Source organism: Emydura macquarii, unplaced genomic scaffold (genome assembly GCF_026122565.2).
Source record: "Emydura macquarii macquarii isolate MOO-44397 ecotype Brisbane River unplaced genomic scaffold, CSIRO-AGI_Emac_v2 contig_3114, whole genome shotgun sequence".
NCBI lineage: Eukaryota > Metazoa > Chordata > Testudines > Chelidae > Emydura > Emydura macquarii.
Window position 1 is genome coordinate 2453940 of NW_027133251.1, and position 17674 is coordinate 2471613.

The following is a 17674-nucleotide window of genomic DNA, read 5'->3' on the forward strand; positions in this document are numbered from 1 at the left end:
AGCAGATGAAACCAACTATATATACAAAATGATGGGGTCTAAATTAGCTGTTATCACGTAAGAGATTGTGGAGTCATCGTTGACAGTATTCTGAAAACATCTGCTCAGTGGGCAGTGGCAGTGGCAGTCAAAAAAGCTAGCAGAATGCTGGGCGCCATCAGGAAGGGGATAGATAGGACAAGAAATTTCATAATGCGACTATATGCATTCATGTGGAGCAGGTTTGCGCAGGCTCCCCTGCTGATCAGGTCCTCTGCGCCCACAAACCACGCACAGACGTCAGCTTCGTGCTCCCCCAGTGCTCTTTATTTACAACTTCTATCCCACCACCATCTACTAATATACAGTCTGGCCTACCAGCCCCGGAGCCTCACTGCTCCAGCCATGGGTCAAGGGAAGCTCACCCTCCTGCTGCCCCTTCTCCCTTTGCTGGCTGTCCCTACCCCTAGCATGTCCTTCTTGGGAGCCTTTATGGTGCCTGGCCTAACAAGCCCCACAGTGGCTCCTCAGTAATCCATTCCGTGCAGGGTTTACTTAGCCTTTTCCATTCCCTTTAATTAGGGCATCAGTGGCAGGGGGCTGAATCAACCTGGTCTGACCATGCTGTGACAGGGTGCGGGGAATGTCCACGTCTTGAATACTGCATGAAGTACTGATTGCCTCATCTCAAAAAAGATATATTAGCATTGGAAAAGGTGCAGTAAAAGGCACCAACAATATTTAAGAGTCTGCAATAGCTTCAGTACGAAGAGAGATTAAAAGACTGGAACTGTTAGAAAAGAAATGGCTATGGGGGGATGTGATAGAGGTGTATAAAACTATGAATGGTGCTGAGAAAATGAATAAGGACATGTTATTTAGCCCTTCATGTTAACACAAGAAGCAAGGGTCTTTTAAAAAAAAAAAATGAATATCAGTTCATGAAGTGATAGGTCCATCTGTGGCTATTAGCCAAGATTGTCAGGGATGTAACCCCATGCTTTGGGTGTCCCTAAACTCCCAAGTTCCAGGAGCTGAGACTGGATGACAGAGGATGGATCACCTGAAATTGTCCAGTTCTGTTCATTCCTTCAGAAGCATCTTGCATTGGTCACGGTTGGAAGACCAGATACTGGTCTGACCCAGTATGGCCATTCTTACGTTCATGTTGGAGAAGGCAGGTCACAGACGTGCTTTCCCCTAATTGTTGAGAGTTCCATTGTGCCGGAGGAGCGAAGTTGTCAACTGTGGTCTTCGTCCTCGAGCTGTAAACGGCCTTTTAGGTACCCTGGGTCCAGGCCCTGGAGCACTTGGATGATAAGGGCCGAGACCTTAAACCTGATTAGAAATTCTGTGGGAAGTCGGCGTTGAGAGTGGAGAATGGGTGTGATGTGCTCACCCTAGTCTGTGTTGCTGAGATGAGACGTGGCAGCATTTTATACTAGTTAGAATTACTTAAGTGCTGAAGTTTTCATGCCCGGGTATGTTACGTTGCTGTAGTCCAGCTAAACAGCTGCTGTGTTCCACCTCCGAGCTGGCTGCATTTCAGTGGTGTAGGTAACTCAGACCCTTCCCAGTGTCAGAAGGTGGGGTTGGTCAGTGTTGTGTAAGCTGCTTTGAGCTTCTAAGGCAAAAGGCCATTATTTACAAATCTCTCGGTGGGTTTTTAAAGTGTGTATAGTGCTGGGGAACGTCTCTAGATTAATAGCCCTGAGGACTGAACTCCTCGATGTGCAGAACAGCTGTGACCGCACCAACATACTGCCACCCCCACGGGCAATAAGAGGTCAATGTCTGGGGCCCAAGATAACCAGCCATGGGGGGATGGGGAACTACTGCTTTAAGCTGGCCATGCACAAGCACCACTGGATGTGGCGAGGGATCTGCATCCCCAGGCACAGCTGTTCTTGGCTCTAGCCCCAGAACTGTGTCTGATGGATCCGAGAGCTCAGCACTGGTGCCTTCTGCCTTCTCCCCAGGAAGCTGAATTGGCACCAACCTGGAGTCATTTTATTTAGGCTGCCTCCTTCCCACCAGTGATATCTGGTCCTGAGGGACTGAGAATTGGCTGGGCTCCGAGCCAGGACTCCCTCTGGGCTCCCCCCAGATCAGGGACAGGGTGGGGTGTGGGTTGCAGCTGGGCTGTAGACCAGGGTGCTCTTGGGTGATGTGAGACCTATGATCAAGCTGCCTGTGGAACAAACTCCTCCTCCCTCAGGTCCAGTTTGAAGCCAAGCGTTCGATGGAAGTTCTGGACGACAGAAGGGTGGATGGATTCCAGCTGCTTCTCATGACCCCCAAGCCTCTGATCAGAACCTTCGACCACGTCTTCCAGTGAGTCTGGTCGCCTTGGTTGGGGGGTGGTGCGGGGAATGGCCACCCCAGGCTCTGTGCAGGATCCTGGCAAAAGCGCAGCACGGACGTGTCCCGCGTAGCTCTGTGGTCACCCTCCGCCCCCAGCGGGCCCCTGCAGGCTCAGGGTGGCAGCATCCTGCTTCCCTGCCTCGGACAGGGCAGGCTGCCGCACATGAGGGAGCAGGGGCCTGAGGGAGCAGGGGCCATTTCAAGGGCTGATCTCTCCTGAGCCATGAGCGCTGGGAATTCCTGGTATACACCTGAGGGCGCTGGGAATCCCAGCTTAGCTGCTCCACTCTGCATCAGCCTTTACCTTCCCAGCTGGATGATGCTGTGAGCACTTGGTCCTGTCTCTGTGGCCCAGTTCCTGGCCTATGCCCTCCTCCCAGCATCCCTCCTACCCTGGGAGCATCCTGCAGGCACAGCTGCAGAAGCGGCTTGGTAGGGGCATTTCCCAGGGTGACTGAGGCTCTCTCCTCCCTCTCTGCAGCCTGAAGCACGTGTCCAAACTGCAGGGGACCTGCAAGAAGATGCAGCTGCTGAACGAGCTGATGGATCATGGCGGCAACTACGTAGCTGCGGCCTTGCCCTTTGTCACCTCCCTGCTGGCGCGAGGGCTGGCCGAGAGGGTGCTGCTGCTGACGCACTCCCTGCCCCAGGCACCGCAGGTAACTCTCCTCCTCCCAGCGCCTCTTGTGTAACACAGCAGCTACTTCTCTAATCTCCCCTTCTTGGGGTGCCCCCTCTCCTGCCGACTCTGCCCTGCGGTCTCCTGTCTCCTTCCATTGCTGTGCTGCTCAGAGAAAGGTGGGATCCTTGCCCTGTGCCGCTCTCGGAGGGGGCTGGCTTGCTCAGGTGATTGAGATGAGCCTGCGGAGCATTTTGCTCCTAGGCTGCTGAGTCATGTCTAGCCCACAGTCAAAAGTTGTAGCCCCCCAGTAGCTGTTTGCTGGCTGAGTCAGGTGGAGCTCTGTTCATTTTCCGGCTGTCCTGGCTTGGTGGTCTCAGCAGAAAGGCCAGGGGGATTACACCCCCACCCCCTCTCTTAGTGGAGTCTCTCCTAGACAGGGGTTGAGGCTCATTGGTGATGGGGGTAGTGAGCGAACTTGCACTGCTGCTGTCCGGACCGTAGCTGTCAGGCACCCTGCCCAGCAGCACTGCAGCAGAAGCGAAAGCTGGGAGGCGGGAGGACTCTTGCATGGGGCAGAGCTTTTGAGTGCATGGCAGCCCTGTCGCCTGGCCCCAGAGATCAGATCCTCCAGAGGACAGGGGTTCTGTGGAGCAGCACTGTGGGGTGTATCTGCCCAGCGGGGGGGGGAAGGAGGGGTGCCTGGGCAGATGCCAGTCTATTGAGGGTGGCTCCGTTCATGCAGCGTTTCCCTTTTCTCCCTAGTGGCCTATCTGCGCAGAGCCCCCAAAGCACAAGGATGCTGGACACCTGTCGTTTGGGCTTTTACTCACTCCTGAGTTTGCTGCTAGTATTTTGGAGAAGGGACCGGAGGCAGATCGACCAGAGGTGAGGACGAGACTGCTTCCTGCCCAGGGATGGCGCTGTTATTGCGGTAGCCCCCAGAAGCCTCGGTCAGCGTCCGGTTGTGCTAGGTGCTGTATAAAGGGCTGACAAAGCTGGTTCCCTTCCACAAACTGCTTATGATGCAAGTACCAGAGATTGCAGGGAGATGCGGGTGGGGAGCAGGTGATAACAGCCAGATGATCGTTGCAGTAAGAGCAGTCCTGGCCCACCGGCTGCTGAGATGCTGCCGCGTGTTCTGACGGCATCGCAGTGGAGGTGAGATGAGGAGTGATCTGAAGGAGGACAGCATGGTGGCTTTGTGGATATTTGCATGGAGTGCCTTCCCACCATAGGGGCAGGCCGGGAGGAAGCGCCCAGGTGTTTCAAAGGAAGTTGGACGTAGTGGCTGGCATCAGTGGCAAAGCAGAGGTGGGGGTTGAGCCCTCGGTATCGGTGTGTGGGTGGCGGTAGGTTTGGCGGAGCTGCGGTGCGGGAAGCAATATGCTGTGTGTGTTTGTGCTGGAGGCGGGAAGGCCAGGGGAAGAATGCAAAAAGGGGGCTGTCAAAGCGACGAGCCGGGAAGAGGAAACTTGGAGCTGAAATGAGACCCTGCACCTGATCTCTTCCTCCACACCCCTTGGGATCGGGATCCCAAATAGGGAAAATCACAGCAGTCCTCAGGCCTTAGAGGATGGGCAGGGGGATCTCTGATGCATCAGCTTTAGCCAGATCCTGGAGCATCCCTGGAATCTGTGGGGCTGTGGTCCCTGCAAATCAGACTCTTTCTGCCTACCAACCCTCCCCACCGCCCCATGTGCCTGACTCTGCTCAGTCCATTGTAGTGGCTGCTGGTCTCAGCTGTGCCCCAGGGCACAGTCTGAGCGTTCCATGTCCTGTCCTGCCCTGCCAGTGTCTCTCCTGCTCCAACCTGGAGGGGCACCTGCCTCTGTGGATGATGGGAGTTCAGTCTCCATGCCTTTCTAGCAAGGTTGACCACTGGGGTGGCTCTTGGGCTGGAGACACCTGTCTAGTGGCAACTAGCCTGAGACCCAGCTGACCAGACAAGGGGTGGTAACAGCTGGCGGTTGCAGTTGCCACTGGCTGGATTCGAACCCCTGGCCTGCTCCCCTGAGCCGTGTGCTGTGCTTTGCAGCGCTCTGACTTTTCTCTCCTGCGGCTCTCTGCAGGCGGCCGAGTTCCGGAAGTTCTGGGGGGAAAAGTCGGAGCTGAGGCGGTTCCAGGACGGCGCTATCTGCGAGGCGGTCTTGTGGGGCGCCGAAACCATGTGCCAGAAGCGCCTCATCCCCGAGCAGATTGTCAAGCATCTGCTGTGGCTGTGAGTAGGGTATGGTGGCTGTGGAGTGAATGCCACGCTGCCTGATTTCTGCACCAGGAATGATATGGGGGGGGAGGCCGGGATCTGCTGGTGGACTAGCAGGTGGATGGAACCGGGTTTGCTCTCCGTGGCCTGGATCAGCTCTGTAAACCCTTGTCACATCAAGACTTAATGCTGTTCTCAGACACAAGTTATTGGGCTCAGCACAGAGCTAACTGGGTGAGATTTAACTCTTGAGGATGCTGATGGCAATTAGATGGCGTTACTCCATCGATACAGCCAGGGCTATTGGGAGTAGGGACTCCTGGTTCTCTCCCTAGCTCTGCCCCTGGCTCTGTGTGACTAGGGGGGAGAGTCACATCACCCCTCTGTGCCTCAGTTTCCTTATCTCTAAAAGGGGGTACAATCCCTTTTGTAGAGGTCTCTGAGACCTTAAGTTGGCAGATGCTGTATCCGTTTAGGGTGTTCACCCATCCAGTGCTCTGAATGGCTTCAATTGTCAATTCAGGCTTAGTCTCCAAAAATGAGACCCTCACCCCGAACTAAAAGCTTCCCCTGGCTCTACTTATCCCTTCTGCCCCTGCCCCGAAGAGATCCCAGAACAGCAGCTGCGGATTGCAGTCCAGCCTGCAGGTGGGGAGGTTTGGCTGTGAAACCAACAAGACTGTTGCCTGCTAAGTTCTTCCAGCCGTTCTGAACCCGTGCCCCTTTGGGCGTGTCCCTGATCATGTCTTTGTCCTGGGCGGGGGAGGAACTAGAGGATCTGCTAGACCCCTTCCATCTCATAACCCTTACCTTCCTTCAGTGATGAATTCACAGGGCTCCCGCAGGCACTCGCCAGGGATGGGGGGTGTATCTATAGGCGGCTGGTCCTCTGTAGGTGGGGTACCATGCATCTCACAGCTTCTCTTGCTTTGCTTTGTCTCTAGCCATGCAGATATTCCCGCATCCTCCATCTGCTACATGGGAGCCGTGCTGGAGTCGGTGATCAGAGCTGGGCCAGAGGTGAGGTCTTTTCTAAAATCCCAGGGCTGGGGTAAGGGGTTTTTCTCGGGTCTGTGGAAGGAGGCAGGGTGCGAGGGGTTGTGCTCTGGGACCCAGAGACTCCTGGCTTGCTACTTGTTAAATGTTGAGGTTAACGAAAGGACAGGGAACGTACCTGTCTGAACGCTCAGCGAGGCCCAGAGTCAGTGCAGCAAATTCCTTGGCTGTGTGGCTGTCTCATAACCCTTTCCTCCAGTCCCCGGGCTATTCCAGCCCTGGGGCTCCCCACACAAACATCTCCTGCTGATGCCCTCGATCCTGACCCAGAATCCTCCTGCTATTCCAACGCTGAGGCTCTTCTCCTTTGAACTCCACCTTGCCTCTTATCTCCAGGTCTGTGACTAGTTTGCCTTGCTCTGCTTCCTGTAACCTCTTTCCCTTCCCCTCCACTCTCTCCAGGATTCTGCTGCTAAAGTCCTCTTCCTCTCCAGCTGTTTAGCCACCTCTTTCTCAGCCTCCTGCTGGCTCCCCATCTCTGCCCCCATCCAAGCCATGCGCCTCCTCTTCACCTTTGAGGAGCTATGTGATCTCACCCCCTCTCGCTCTCTGTGCACCTCCCTGTTCTCACCGCTGTCTCCTTTTCACATCCCAGCCAGGCTACCTGTGCCAGGGAAGGTCTCATGCTTCTTATTTGCACCCTGCACTGTCTGTCGCTCTTCTCCAAAGCCCTCCCTAAAACTCACTGCACACATTCTTTCCTCCGGGAATCCTTCTCTCCCTCCCTTTTGAGATTAGCCATCCTGGGACCTTCATAGCCTAGGTTTCTCGTCTCTTCTATATTAAGCTCTTCAGGGTAGTGATGAAGGGCTGTGTAAGTTTATAGCAGTATATCCATGACTTCTACTGCCCCTGCTAACCCGTGCTCCAGAGCTTCCCTGGGTCTGTGTGTCGTATCTAGAATATCATTGCTGCTCTACACATTGGCTTCAGCAGCTGGGCTTCTGTCTTTGGGAAGCTGTTCCTGCCTTTGCTGGTGAGGCTGATTTTATTACCACAGGGAAGGCTCTGTGTGATTTCTCCACCAGCACGAAGCACATTGTTGAAATATCCCGGTTTCTTTTTGGTGAAAAATCCAAAGCAAAAATACTTTAGCCAAAACTGGCATCGTTTCAATTGGAAAATGCTGTTGTGCTGCCTCATGGGAGTTGTAGTCCGGGTTCCTCATATTTCCATTCTCCTCTATAGGCCTTGCTCTCTGGTTGAACTACATCTCCCATGATGCACCACAGTGTCTCCATCTCCTTTGCTCGTCATGGGAGTCCTAGCCCCTAGAGAAGAATGGGAATGTGGGAAACCCAACTACAATTCCCATGAGGCACCCAACTCTCTTGATGTAGGATATCTAAATAGAAATATTTCAGGTTTTAGACAAAATAACTTGGTTTTGGGGCATTTTTTAATCAACATTCAGAAATTTCCACAGAAAGCATTGCTACTTCCTCAGCTTCTCCCTTAGTGTGTACAGTATAATTCTTTGTGCTTCTTTTAGTGCCTTTCATAGGGATCGCTTCCCCTGCCACTGAAAAGCAGCCACTTCTGGGGTGGGACATGGCAGCTGTTGAACAGCCCACAGCAGCGTTGCTCTTGGCCCCTCGTACTCCTTTCCCTCCCTGTCAAGCAGAGCTGCGATTGCAGAGAGCAGCAGCTAATATGCAGACAGCTCCCACTGCCCCGATGGTGTTGGCTTGGTGATGGAGAGAAATTGGTGGGGGAAGCAGTGGGTTGGCAGAGCTGAGCAATGGGAGAGTCAGCAGGAGGGTTGCAGCTCCCTGCTGTGGTTGGGGATGCCAACCTGGGGGAGGGGAGGGGTCTCTGGTTGGTTCAGTTGTACCTGCACTCACAAAGGGGGGTGCCATCTGACCGTCTGGGGCGTTTTCAGCCTGCAGGGACTGGGGAGGAGGCCATGGTCAGCATCGTCCGCTCCTATGACGACTTGAGCCGCAAGCTTTGGAACCTGGAGGGGCTGCCACTGACGGTGACAGCTGTGCAGGGGACCCATCCGGCCCTCAGATACACAGACGTGAGTCTGACGTAGGGTTGGGGGGAGCGTGAGTGATGGGGAACACTGTGCCCCCTTCGCCCTCCAGTGGGCTCAGCATGGGGGGGCTTGGGTAACATCTTACCCGTGGTGAGGTGCCAAGCGTGATGGAGATGGGAGCTGGTAGCAGGGGACAGGGAATGGCTGCTGTGAGGTGCTGGAAGGGTCCTGAGGCTGCTGCGGTCGCTTCAGACCCAACCTGGCCAGAGGGTTCACTAGGGAGCAGCGCAAGGTTCCCTTCTCCCTCCAGAGGCTGAGCCCCCGGCCTTCACAGCACTCCCCGTGGCTGCCCCAGGGGGCAGAAGACCAGGTTCAGAAGGCCAGCCTGGGTCTCGCATGGAGTTCACTAAGGCCCCTATCAGCTGGGGTTTGGACGGCGGCATTGCCGGGTGGGTGGGAACAATACACTGACTCTACCGTGATGGGGAATTGTCTCCTTTTGGTCCCGTTGTTTATACTGCAGTAATTCTCCCAGGCCCTGATCAGGTAGGAGGCTCCACTGTGCTGGGTGCTGTACGTACACACACACACACGCACAGACGAAGGCATGGCCCTGCCCCAAAGAGCTTACAATCTCCGTCGACTTTGGGCTCTTCTCATCCTAGATACTTGCTCACAAGCATCCTAGAGCTGCCACGGAGCAACGGACCCAGTGGCTTCTCTCATCTGCTGTCCTGGCTCCTATGCAGCTTCCCCGTGCTCAGGAGCAAGAGGCTGGTGTCATGTGCACATCTGCTTGCGTGGCTGTGCTTTTGGCTGTTGCGATGGGCAGCACAAGTATGGCACTGTTCAGGAGGGGCCTGCCGCCTTGCTGTGTGCACCCTGCTTACTCCAGTCTGGCTGTGTCCTAGGTCTTCGCTCCAACCCCCATGAAACCGGATTATTCCTACCATGAGAGAATCAAGGATAAGGAGTCACTGCTTCCATTGGCCGAGAAGCCCTGCCCGGCGTATATAGCCCCAATGAAAGGTAGGGTAGTGAGGAGGGAGCATTAGCTGAATGAAATGTGGAAACTGAGGCACAGGGAGGGGGAATGACTTGCCCAAGGTTACATGTGGAGTCACTCATCTGCATCTGAGCTGGGAAGGCTCCCGGTGCCTTGCTCTAGCCACTGAACTGCCCGTCCCTCTGCGCTGTGTCCTGGCTCCTCACTGCTGCCCCAGGCTCACCATGTTCCTGTTGCTGATTTAACCCCTCAGTCGTGTGCCACATGGAAGGGAGCGGCCAGTGGCCGCAGGACAAAGAAGCCATCAAACGTGTCAAAGCTGCTTTCCACCTCCGGCTAGCTGAGCTCCTCAATCAGCAGCACCATCTCCTCTGCCGGCCTGCGGCCACCCACACAGATGTATACAAGGTACAACCTGGGCGAGGGAGGAATGGATCCTTCTCTGATGGGCTGGGCTGGTCTCAGGAGCCAAGGATCTTTTGTGCTTGGCTTCCTGAGTGGGAGCCAACGGGGCTGTGGGGGTGGGTTCAGTGGCTGGCATGCCAGCAGCAGAGCTTGGTTTCTCCCTGACAGATCACAGGGACTGCCAGTCCCTCCCAGGCGTCAGGCTGGCATACAGCTCTTTTTCTTGGCATGCTGGTCCCTGTGTGTATTCCCCTGTGGGTACATGTGCACCAGGAGCTGGAGAATGTTGAAAGCAGAGTCTGTTGGTCTGCACACATGCCCTGACTCACCTCGGGATAAAGGGTGATCACCTCCCCAGTTGCTTCTTGTTGCCCTGTAGTCAGAACCTCCACTGTCTGAAGCTTCAGCTTTATTCCTTTATCTGTGAACATGTAGTTAGATTATCTGTAAACAGATTTTAGAAGTTTGGATTTAAAAGCTTTTTATCTGATAATTTTTAGTGTTTTTTAGTTTTAACTGGGGCGCTCCCGTTCCACTAACCCATCCCCATACCCTGTTTTTCATACTGGGCTATGCGCAGGACTCTGGGCTGATCCGGCTGGGGGAAGGCTCTCCCCTCTTCCCCCCCGGTACATCGGCCGGACTCAGCAAGGAGTATGCCTCCTGCCACAAGGTCTGACTCAGGAGCAAAGGAGTCTATCCCCGCAGATCCCTCGGCAGGGTCTTGTCAGGAGAGCAGGGAGCATTCTCATAAGCATGAGGCTTCGGGTATGTCTACACTGCCAGGGCTGCAGGGATCTACTGGGGGTACTCAAGCTACAAAAGCTGCCGGCGGCAGTGTAGACCAGGTGTAAGTCTTCCTCCAAATCTGCTCTGAAGAAGGAAGTCTGATTTAGCCCTGCCTAAACTGAGCAAATCTCTAATCTCAGCCCAAAAAAACTTAGTACGTCCTAGGTCTCAGTGGCATAACAAGAAAGCCTACAAATCTAGGCCTCCCATCGGCACCGGATGGCCATCCGGCAGCACTGGTACCTCCTAGCACTAACCTTGGGATCTGCGGCCACTGACTGAAGACAGATCACTGAGAACATTGGTTACCTGCAGTACCATCCTTGTCTTCAATGGCAGTGGCACACACTGTCTCTACTGTGGCTCCAGGGGTTCAGGCACAGGATCTTTCTCACTGCAGGAAGAGCCAAGAGCTATGCTCCTCCTGAGAACATTGAGGTGTCGGGTCCCTCCCTCTTGAGAGAGAGATTAGGACTCCACCAGGAGAACTGACCTTTGGGGGGAGTTTGTCTCCCATTCCTTCTTCGGGCTATGACTTCCCTCCAGTGGCACTGTCGTTACTGCTGTCGGATCCAGAATCAGCTTTCTCCTCATCAGGAGATTCTGAACCGCCCAATGAACTCCTTCCTCCAAGACACACCTTCCCGGTTAGAAGGTGGGACCAACCTCCACTTCATTACCTGCCTTGGAACTGTCCGTATCCCTTTGCCGTGAGAATCTCCGTAACCCCCATTTGATCCATTCTATTGGTTATACTGGGGGCTATGGAACCAGTACCATCCTGCAGAGTCCCTCTGGTCTGCTAGGAAGTCTCCCCTTCCCTCCCTTTGAGAGGGCAACTGGAATTGTCCCCAATCCAACTGAGGAGGAGTATGCACCAAAACTGATGAGATTGCTTTCTCCATCTCCAGATGAGGTGGTGACTCCAGTGTATCCACCCCCCACTCGTGACTATCAGCACTTCCAAGAACGTCTTTGCAGAAGTGCAGGGTAGATGTAGATTCCTCTTAAGTATTGAAGATCCTGAGCCTCAAGCTCCTAGACATCCTCCAGTCCTCTGGTTCCAGTCGAATAGCACTCCCCGTTAACAAAGCCATCCTGGAGCCAGCTAAAGCAGTCTGGCATCTCTACCTAATTACTGTGCCCATACCCCTAAGAGAGCAAAGAAATGGTACTATGTCCTAGCCAACGTGGTGGAATTTCTGTTCTCTCACCCTGCCCCTAACTCTAGTAGTCCAGGCTGCCATGGAGTGATCTAGGTGACAATACCTACGATCTACTCTGACTGATAAGGAGGGAAAGTGTATCAACTTACTGGGAAGGAAGGTCTTTTCTTCTTCTAGCCTCCAGTTCAGGATAGTGAACTACCGTAAGAACAAAAGAACGGCCCTACTGGGTCACACGAATGGTCCATCTAGCCCAGTATCCTGTCTTCCCACAGTGGCCAAAGCTAGGTGCTTCAGAGGGAATGAACAGAATCAGGTAATCATCAAGTGATCCGTCCCGTTGGCCATTCCCAGCCTCTGGCAAACAGCAATCCCTGCCCATCCTGGCTAATGGCCATTGATGGACCTATCCTCCATGACCGTATCTAGTTCTTTTTTGAACCCTGGTATAGTCTTGGCCTTCACAACATCCTTTGGCAAGGAGTTCCACAGGTTGACTACACTAATGGCTAAGGACAACTTCCTGAACTATTCAAAATGCGTGGCCCTAGTTTGCAGGCCCTCCTAGAGGAAGGCATATTGGTTGCCAGGATTGCTCTCCAATCAGCGGTAGATGCAGCTGATACATCTTCCAGGATTGTGACCATTGCCATCATAATGCTCAGGGAGTCCTGGATCCATGCTTGGGGTTTCCCATGGAGGTCTAGAGCACTGCTGAGGACGTACTCATTGATGAGACTCAGCTGTTTAATCAGAAGACAGATGAGTCCATACACACACTCAAGGACTCCAGGGCCACCCTGCCACTCCCTGGGAATATATACACCTGCCCCAAAGAGAAAATTCCACTGGCAACCATGTAAAAAGCCTGACCAATGGCTCAGCTGTTCTACCACCAGAGACTTTGTGCCACCCTGTAAGAGGCAGAGGGTCCGAAAGACGTGCTTGCCCGCACCTGCTACAGCAGGTTCCTCATCCCAATCCCAGCCCTCAGCTAAGCATGGTGGTTTGATGGAAGCTCGAGAGCTGCAGACCACTGAGTCCTTCACCTCCTGAGGCCATGCACCCTTTGGAGGCCCTCTGGCTCTCTCAGTACCTGGAGTGCAATAACAATGGACAAATGTGTGCTGAAGGTCATTCCTTCTGGCTACATGATAGAATGTATGCCTCTCTACTCCCTCCAAAGCACCCGTACCCACACTTTTGGCTGCCACCCTCATGAGAAATATTCTCAGACAAGAAGTGGAATCCCTCTTACAGTGAGGAGAGAGAGAGTGGGTTCTTATTCAGTACCAAAGGAGGAGTTTTTACTTGATGTACTTCCTAGGCAGTTGGAGACCCATTCTCGACCTCTGCCATCTCAACCGCTTTTATTCACAAACTCAGATTTTGCATGGTCACGTTGACATCTATAATTCCATCCTTGGAAATGTGGCTTACAGCTCTTGACATGAGGGACGCCTACTTTCACATGGACACCAACCCCACTCACAGACACTTTCAGATTCATGGTGGGCTCCGACCATTTTCAACAAAGAGTGCTCTCTCTTGGCACAGCCAGGATTTTTACCAAGGTAGCAGCCTATATCAGACATGGTTTCATTGTCTTCCCCAACCTCGATGATTGGCTCCGTGTCGCCGGGTCATGCCAAGAGATCTGTGCATCGACTTGACAGTTCTGCAACTCCTTTCTTCTTTGGGGGTCAGTGTAAATGCTGAAAAATCCATTTTCACCCCTTGCAGACTTTAGGCTTCATTGGGGCATCCTTAAATTCAGTCATGGCAAGGGCTTACCTGCCGAGTTACAGGTTTCAGGCTATGACCAATCTCATAGACCATGTCATAAGCAACCCCCAAGGACCTGCCAAGATTTTTCTCTCTCCTAGGTCATAGGGCTTCATGCACTTACGTCATGCCATTTTGTTGCCTCTGTTGCCAACATGTGTGGCTTCAAAGAGTGTACTTTCCAGACCGGCACTTCATAAACACCATAGTGACTGTTCCTGTCAAAGTGATATCGTCCCTGTCATAGTGGAAGAATCCCTGGCAGCTATGTGTTGATGTTCCGTTTCTTGACTCTACCCTGGACACAACGATCATTACCAGCACATCCCCGTTGAGTTGGGGAGCCTACATGAACAACTACTGCACAGGGCATCTGGACATCTAGAGAGTCCAGGGTGCACATCAATGTTCTGGAGTGGCATGCTGTTCGAAGGGCTTGCGAAGCCTTTCTCCCGTTCATTCAAGGTCACTGTGCCGTCATAATATTGGACGACACCACAGTCATCTTTTGTATCAAGAAACTGGGAGGAGCGAGATCCATTCCCCTGTGCGCAGAAGCCGTCAGTCTGTGGAACAGTTTCACCAGTCTGCCTCAAAGGAAACTAGAATGTGCTAGTTGACTCTCTCAGCAGACATTTTGCTGTTGATCATGAGTGGGGAGCTGCATGACTCTCTGTGGTGAACTCGGGACTGGGGGGAATGCCACCAGGGACCTGTTTGTCTCCCAAACAATCAGGACCCATTAGCTTCTTGTGCCATATCTCTCCTATCCATGAAGGTCGCATTCCTAGTAGCCATCACCTCAGCTAGGAGGGTTGATGAGCTTTGGGTGTTGATAGTGGATCCTATTTACACTATATTCCATATGGACATGGTTTCATTATGTTTACACCCTGAATACACCCCCAAAGTAATTTGTTTCATCTGAACCAGTCAGTTTGCTTACTAGTGTTCTTCCCAAAATCTCTCTCACCCTCAGAAGAAAGGAGATTCCATTCCTTTGATGTTCGGCGAGCCATAGCCTTTTACCTGCAGAGAACAAAAACAGTCAAACTCTCCTAGATCTTTTGTCACCATGGTGGAAAGGGTCAGGCTCTATCCTCTTAGAGATTCTTTAAATGGATCTCAGTAGAGCAAAATGCAGCCCATGCTGCTGTCTGATCTTCCCCTTCCTCATGGGGTAAGAGCTCATTCCACTAGAGCGCCAGTGATATCTGTGGCGTCACTTCAAGAAGTGCCTTTACTTGATGTCTGCAAGGCAGGTACATGGAGCTCCATTCACCTGCCTTGTTCTCTGCAGGTAAAAGGTGTCTGCTTGGGTCTTCTGCGATTTGTGGTGGAGAAGGAACTGGAGAGGTGGTCCTTGGATCGGCTCTGCCATCTGCAACCTCGCACACTCCTCCTTTTGGAGTCCTTTCTCAGTCCCCAACAGTCGAATACACCTAGGGACCAGCACTCGAAAAAAGAAGAGAAAGTTGCTTACCTTGTAGTAACTGGAGGTTTTTCAAGATGTGTGGTCCTTATGTGTTCCAAAACCCCCTCCCCTTCTCCCTCTACTTGGGTCTACTGCGATTTGTGGTGGAGAAGGAACTGGAGAGGTGGTCAGTTCACCCCACCCTTTATCTCCTTGGTCGGAGCCACGAGGTGAGCCAGGGAGCATGTGCAGACTAGTGGTCGCTATTTTCAAAATTCTCCAGCTCCAAGCACGCAGAGCGCATGCATACCCACAGTGGATAGCAGAGAGGGACGAGACCTCTCCAGAACTGCCAGTAACTATAAGATAAGTAACGTCTGCGTCCTTTCCTTGGGGATACATCCCTGTCTCAGAGGCCTTAGCCAAGTTTAAGGCATAGACTGTGTATGTTGCCCCGGTGCTCTGGGCTTCTGCTCCCACCTGCCATAGTTCACTCTGCAGCCCCCCCTTCTCTCTCTCTCAGGATGGCTATGTTTTCCGTCTTCAAGTGGCCTATCACAGGGAGCCCCAGATCCTGAAGGAGGTGGTCACCCCAGAGGGGATGCTGAAGTACCGAGACACAGAGGAGTCTCAGCGGCTGGAGCTGGAGACGCTCCACCTACCCTACCTGACTAGCTCTCTGCATGGGTAAGGAAGGGGGTGTAGGGTAGGGAACTGGTCCTCCAGTTCTCTGCCCAGGTAAGGAAGGAGGAGAATCGTGCAGGGGGAGAGGAGTGTATTGTGGGTAGGGAATTGGTCCTCTAGCTCTCTACGCTTGAATGGGCAGAGCAATGTGGGGGCAGAGGGAGGGAGAGTAGTTCATTGTGGGTAGGGAACTGGTTGGCAGCTTTCTGCTAGATCTGAAAGACCTTCCCCTCCAGTTAAGGGATGGATGGGTGGGTGGGGTGGGTTGGTCTCTGAGTACCAAAGATGTAGCAGGAAGACTACGGAGTGAATGAGACTGACCCATTTCCCCCTTCCCTCTCCAGAAAACTCCAGCACATCCAATGCTTGCAGCACGCTTACAGCACATGATCTGTTCACTCACAGCTCTGCAATCAGTAGCCATTTGGGTGGCATGGGTGACTGGACTATTGAGGTGATGCTGTGCCTTGTAATGCCTGCTGCTTTTCTTCCTTCTCCCTGCAGGCTCCAGCAGCAGTATCCTGCTTTCAGCGGCACCTCCCGGCTAGCCAAGCGCTGGGTCCGTGCCCAGCTGCTGAGTGACAGCCTCTCGGACGAGTGCGTGGATCTGCTGGCGGCATCTCTGTTCCTGCACCCAGAACCTTTCACCCTGCCAAGGTGAGATACCTGGCTTTGCTGCTTTTTGTGTTGTATTAACTCCCTCCTGTCTTCTTGGCGCGCTCTGGAGCCAAAGTGAAGTGACTTGCCCTTCTGCTGTAACCACTAGACAGAACTGTCTCTCTGTGGAAGAGGCGGACACAGGAGATAAGAAGGACGGAGGAGAACGTTTTGCCCTATCCTCATTTTCAACTGCAAGGACGTGACCATGGGAGCGGCTCCCACCTGACTTTATTGATCAGTCCCTACTCAACAGGCCAGAGAGGCTAAATTGCCCACGGTCCCTGGCAGAGATGAGATTCCTTCCTAGCTCCTGCAGCTGGGGCTCCCTGTTAGGGACTCTGCAGAGCCTGGCTTGTTGTCATACCACGCCCTGGCCCTGAGATCCTGTCTCTGCAGGTAGTGTGTTCTTGCTGTCTCTCGCCCACCCATTAAAGTGGTTTCTGTCTTGCCTGCAGCTCCCCTCAGGTGGGCTTCCTTCGCTTCCTCCACCTGCTGACTTCCTTCGACTGGAAGAACAGCCCCCTCATCGTTAACCTGAACGCCGACCTCAAAGGTGAGTCGATGGGGCCCCGTGTGGCCCACGGAGCTGCGCAGCGCCTCCTCCAGCTGCCCTTAGCTTAGGTGTGGCTGTGAGGAGGTGAGTGACGCCAGCGGATCCTGCCCTGTCTTGTTCTCAGGGAGAGCCCTGCAGATAGTACTGCTAACACGTGGCACCGTGTGGGGACTGGGTGGCTCTGGGCGGTTGGTAATGGGGTATACGGAACCTTCCGCCACAAGGTTGTGGGGCTCATGACCCAGGCGGGCAGCCCCTGTGGAATAAGATCGATGGATCTCACTTCATCATGGACAGGTGAGAGAAAAATATTGTCCCAGCTGGCCCTAATAGCACTGTGACTGTCATGGAGACTCCTCTTCCTTATCGTTTCTCCATGGGGTGGCCTCTCCATGGCAGGGGAAAGGTGTGTTGACTGGGCCATGTGAGGAAACCCTTTGTATGTTTGAATGAATCGTCCTGCCTGAGGGTTTTGTCTCCTCAGTTAAATCCCCTGGAAAGGGTTGGATGATCCCTGTGCATATGCTGGGGAAGACGGGAAAGGCGAGGGACTCCGCTTGTTCACAGAGGCTAGTTGGGTTGCCATTTTTGTGGTGGGAGCAGTTACCTTTCTAGGAGCCAAATCGAGGCTGCCACCGAACGGCTGTGTCAGGAGAAGCTGCTTTTCAGATGCTGCTGATCTGAGCCAGTTTGAATGCAGAAGCTGAAAGCCTCCGTATCCTGTTACCGATCGCCAAAGCTCCTCTCTCTGGCTGGGAATGCCTTCCTGGCTGGAGTGATTAGCTGGGAACCCGAGCAGCAGATTATCTGGGACTCAAAGCATGGGGGTGTGTGCTCTGCTTTCTTGTTCTGTTTTTCCCTTGTAGGTTTTACTGTCTTAATCCCCCAGGAGTTTGGGGGTGGTGGAAGGTAGGCTTTTTTGTGTTTTGTTGGTTAGAGGAAAAACTGTATTTTTTGAAAATCAAAAATGTTTACCCAAACAAGATTTTTCATTTTTTAATTTTTTT

At 53.2% G+C, this 17674-nt stretch overlaps 1 protein-coding gene across 3 annotated transcripts in view; it reads left to right on the forward strand.

Annotated features, from left to right (window-relative positions):
- The window catches only part of NOL6 (nucleolar protein 6), a 66632-nt gene that overhangs the window by 13388 nt on the left and 35570 nt on the right, over positions 1-17674 (forward strand). For all 3 annotated transcript variants that reach the window (XM_067530872.1, XM_067530873.1, XM_067530874.1), the window contains exons 11-21: positions 2198-2313; positions 2825-3002; positions 3728-3850; positions 5035-5183; positions 6113-6188; positions 8107-8247; positions 9117-9234; positions 9465-9619; positions 15294-15457; positions 15959-16111; positions 16570-16667. In XM_067530872.1, the coding sequence (XP_067386973.1) occupies positions 2198-2313; positions 2825-3002; positions 3728-3850; positions 5035-5183; positions 6113-6188; positions 8107-8247; positions 9117-9234; positions 9465-9619; positions 15294-15457; positions 15959-16111; positions 16570-16667 (1471 nt within the window). The remainder of the gene's footprint in view (positions 1-2197; positions 2314-2824; positions 3003-3727; positions 3851-5034; positions 5184-6112; positions 6189-8106; positions 8248-9116; positions 9235-9464; positions 9620-15293; positions 15458-15958; positions 16112-16569; positions 16668-17674) is intronic.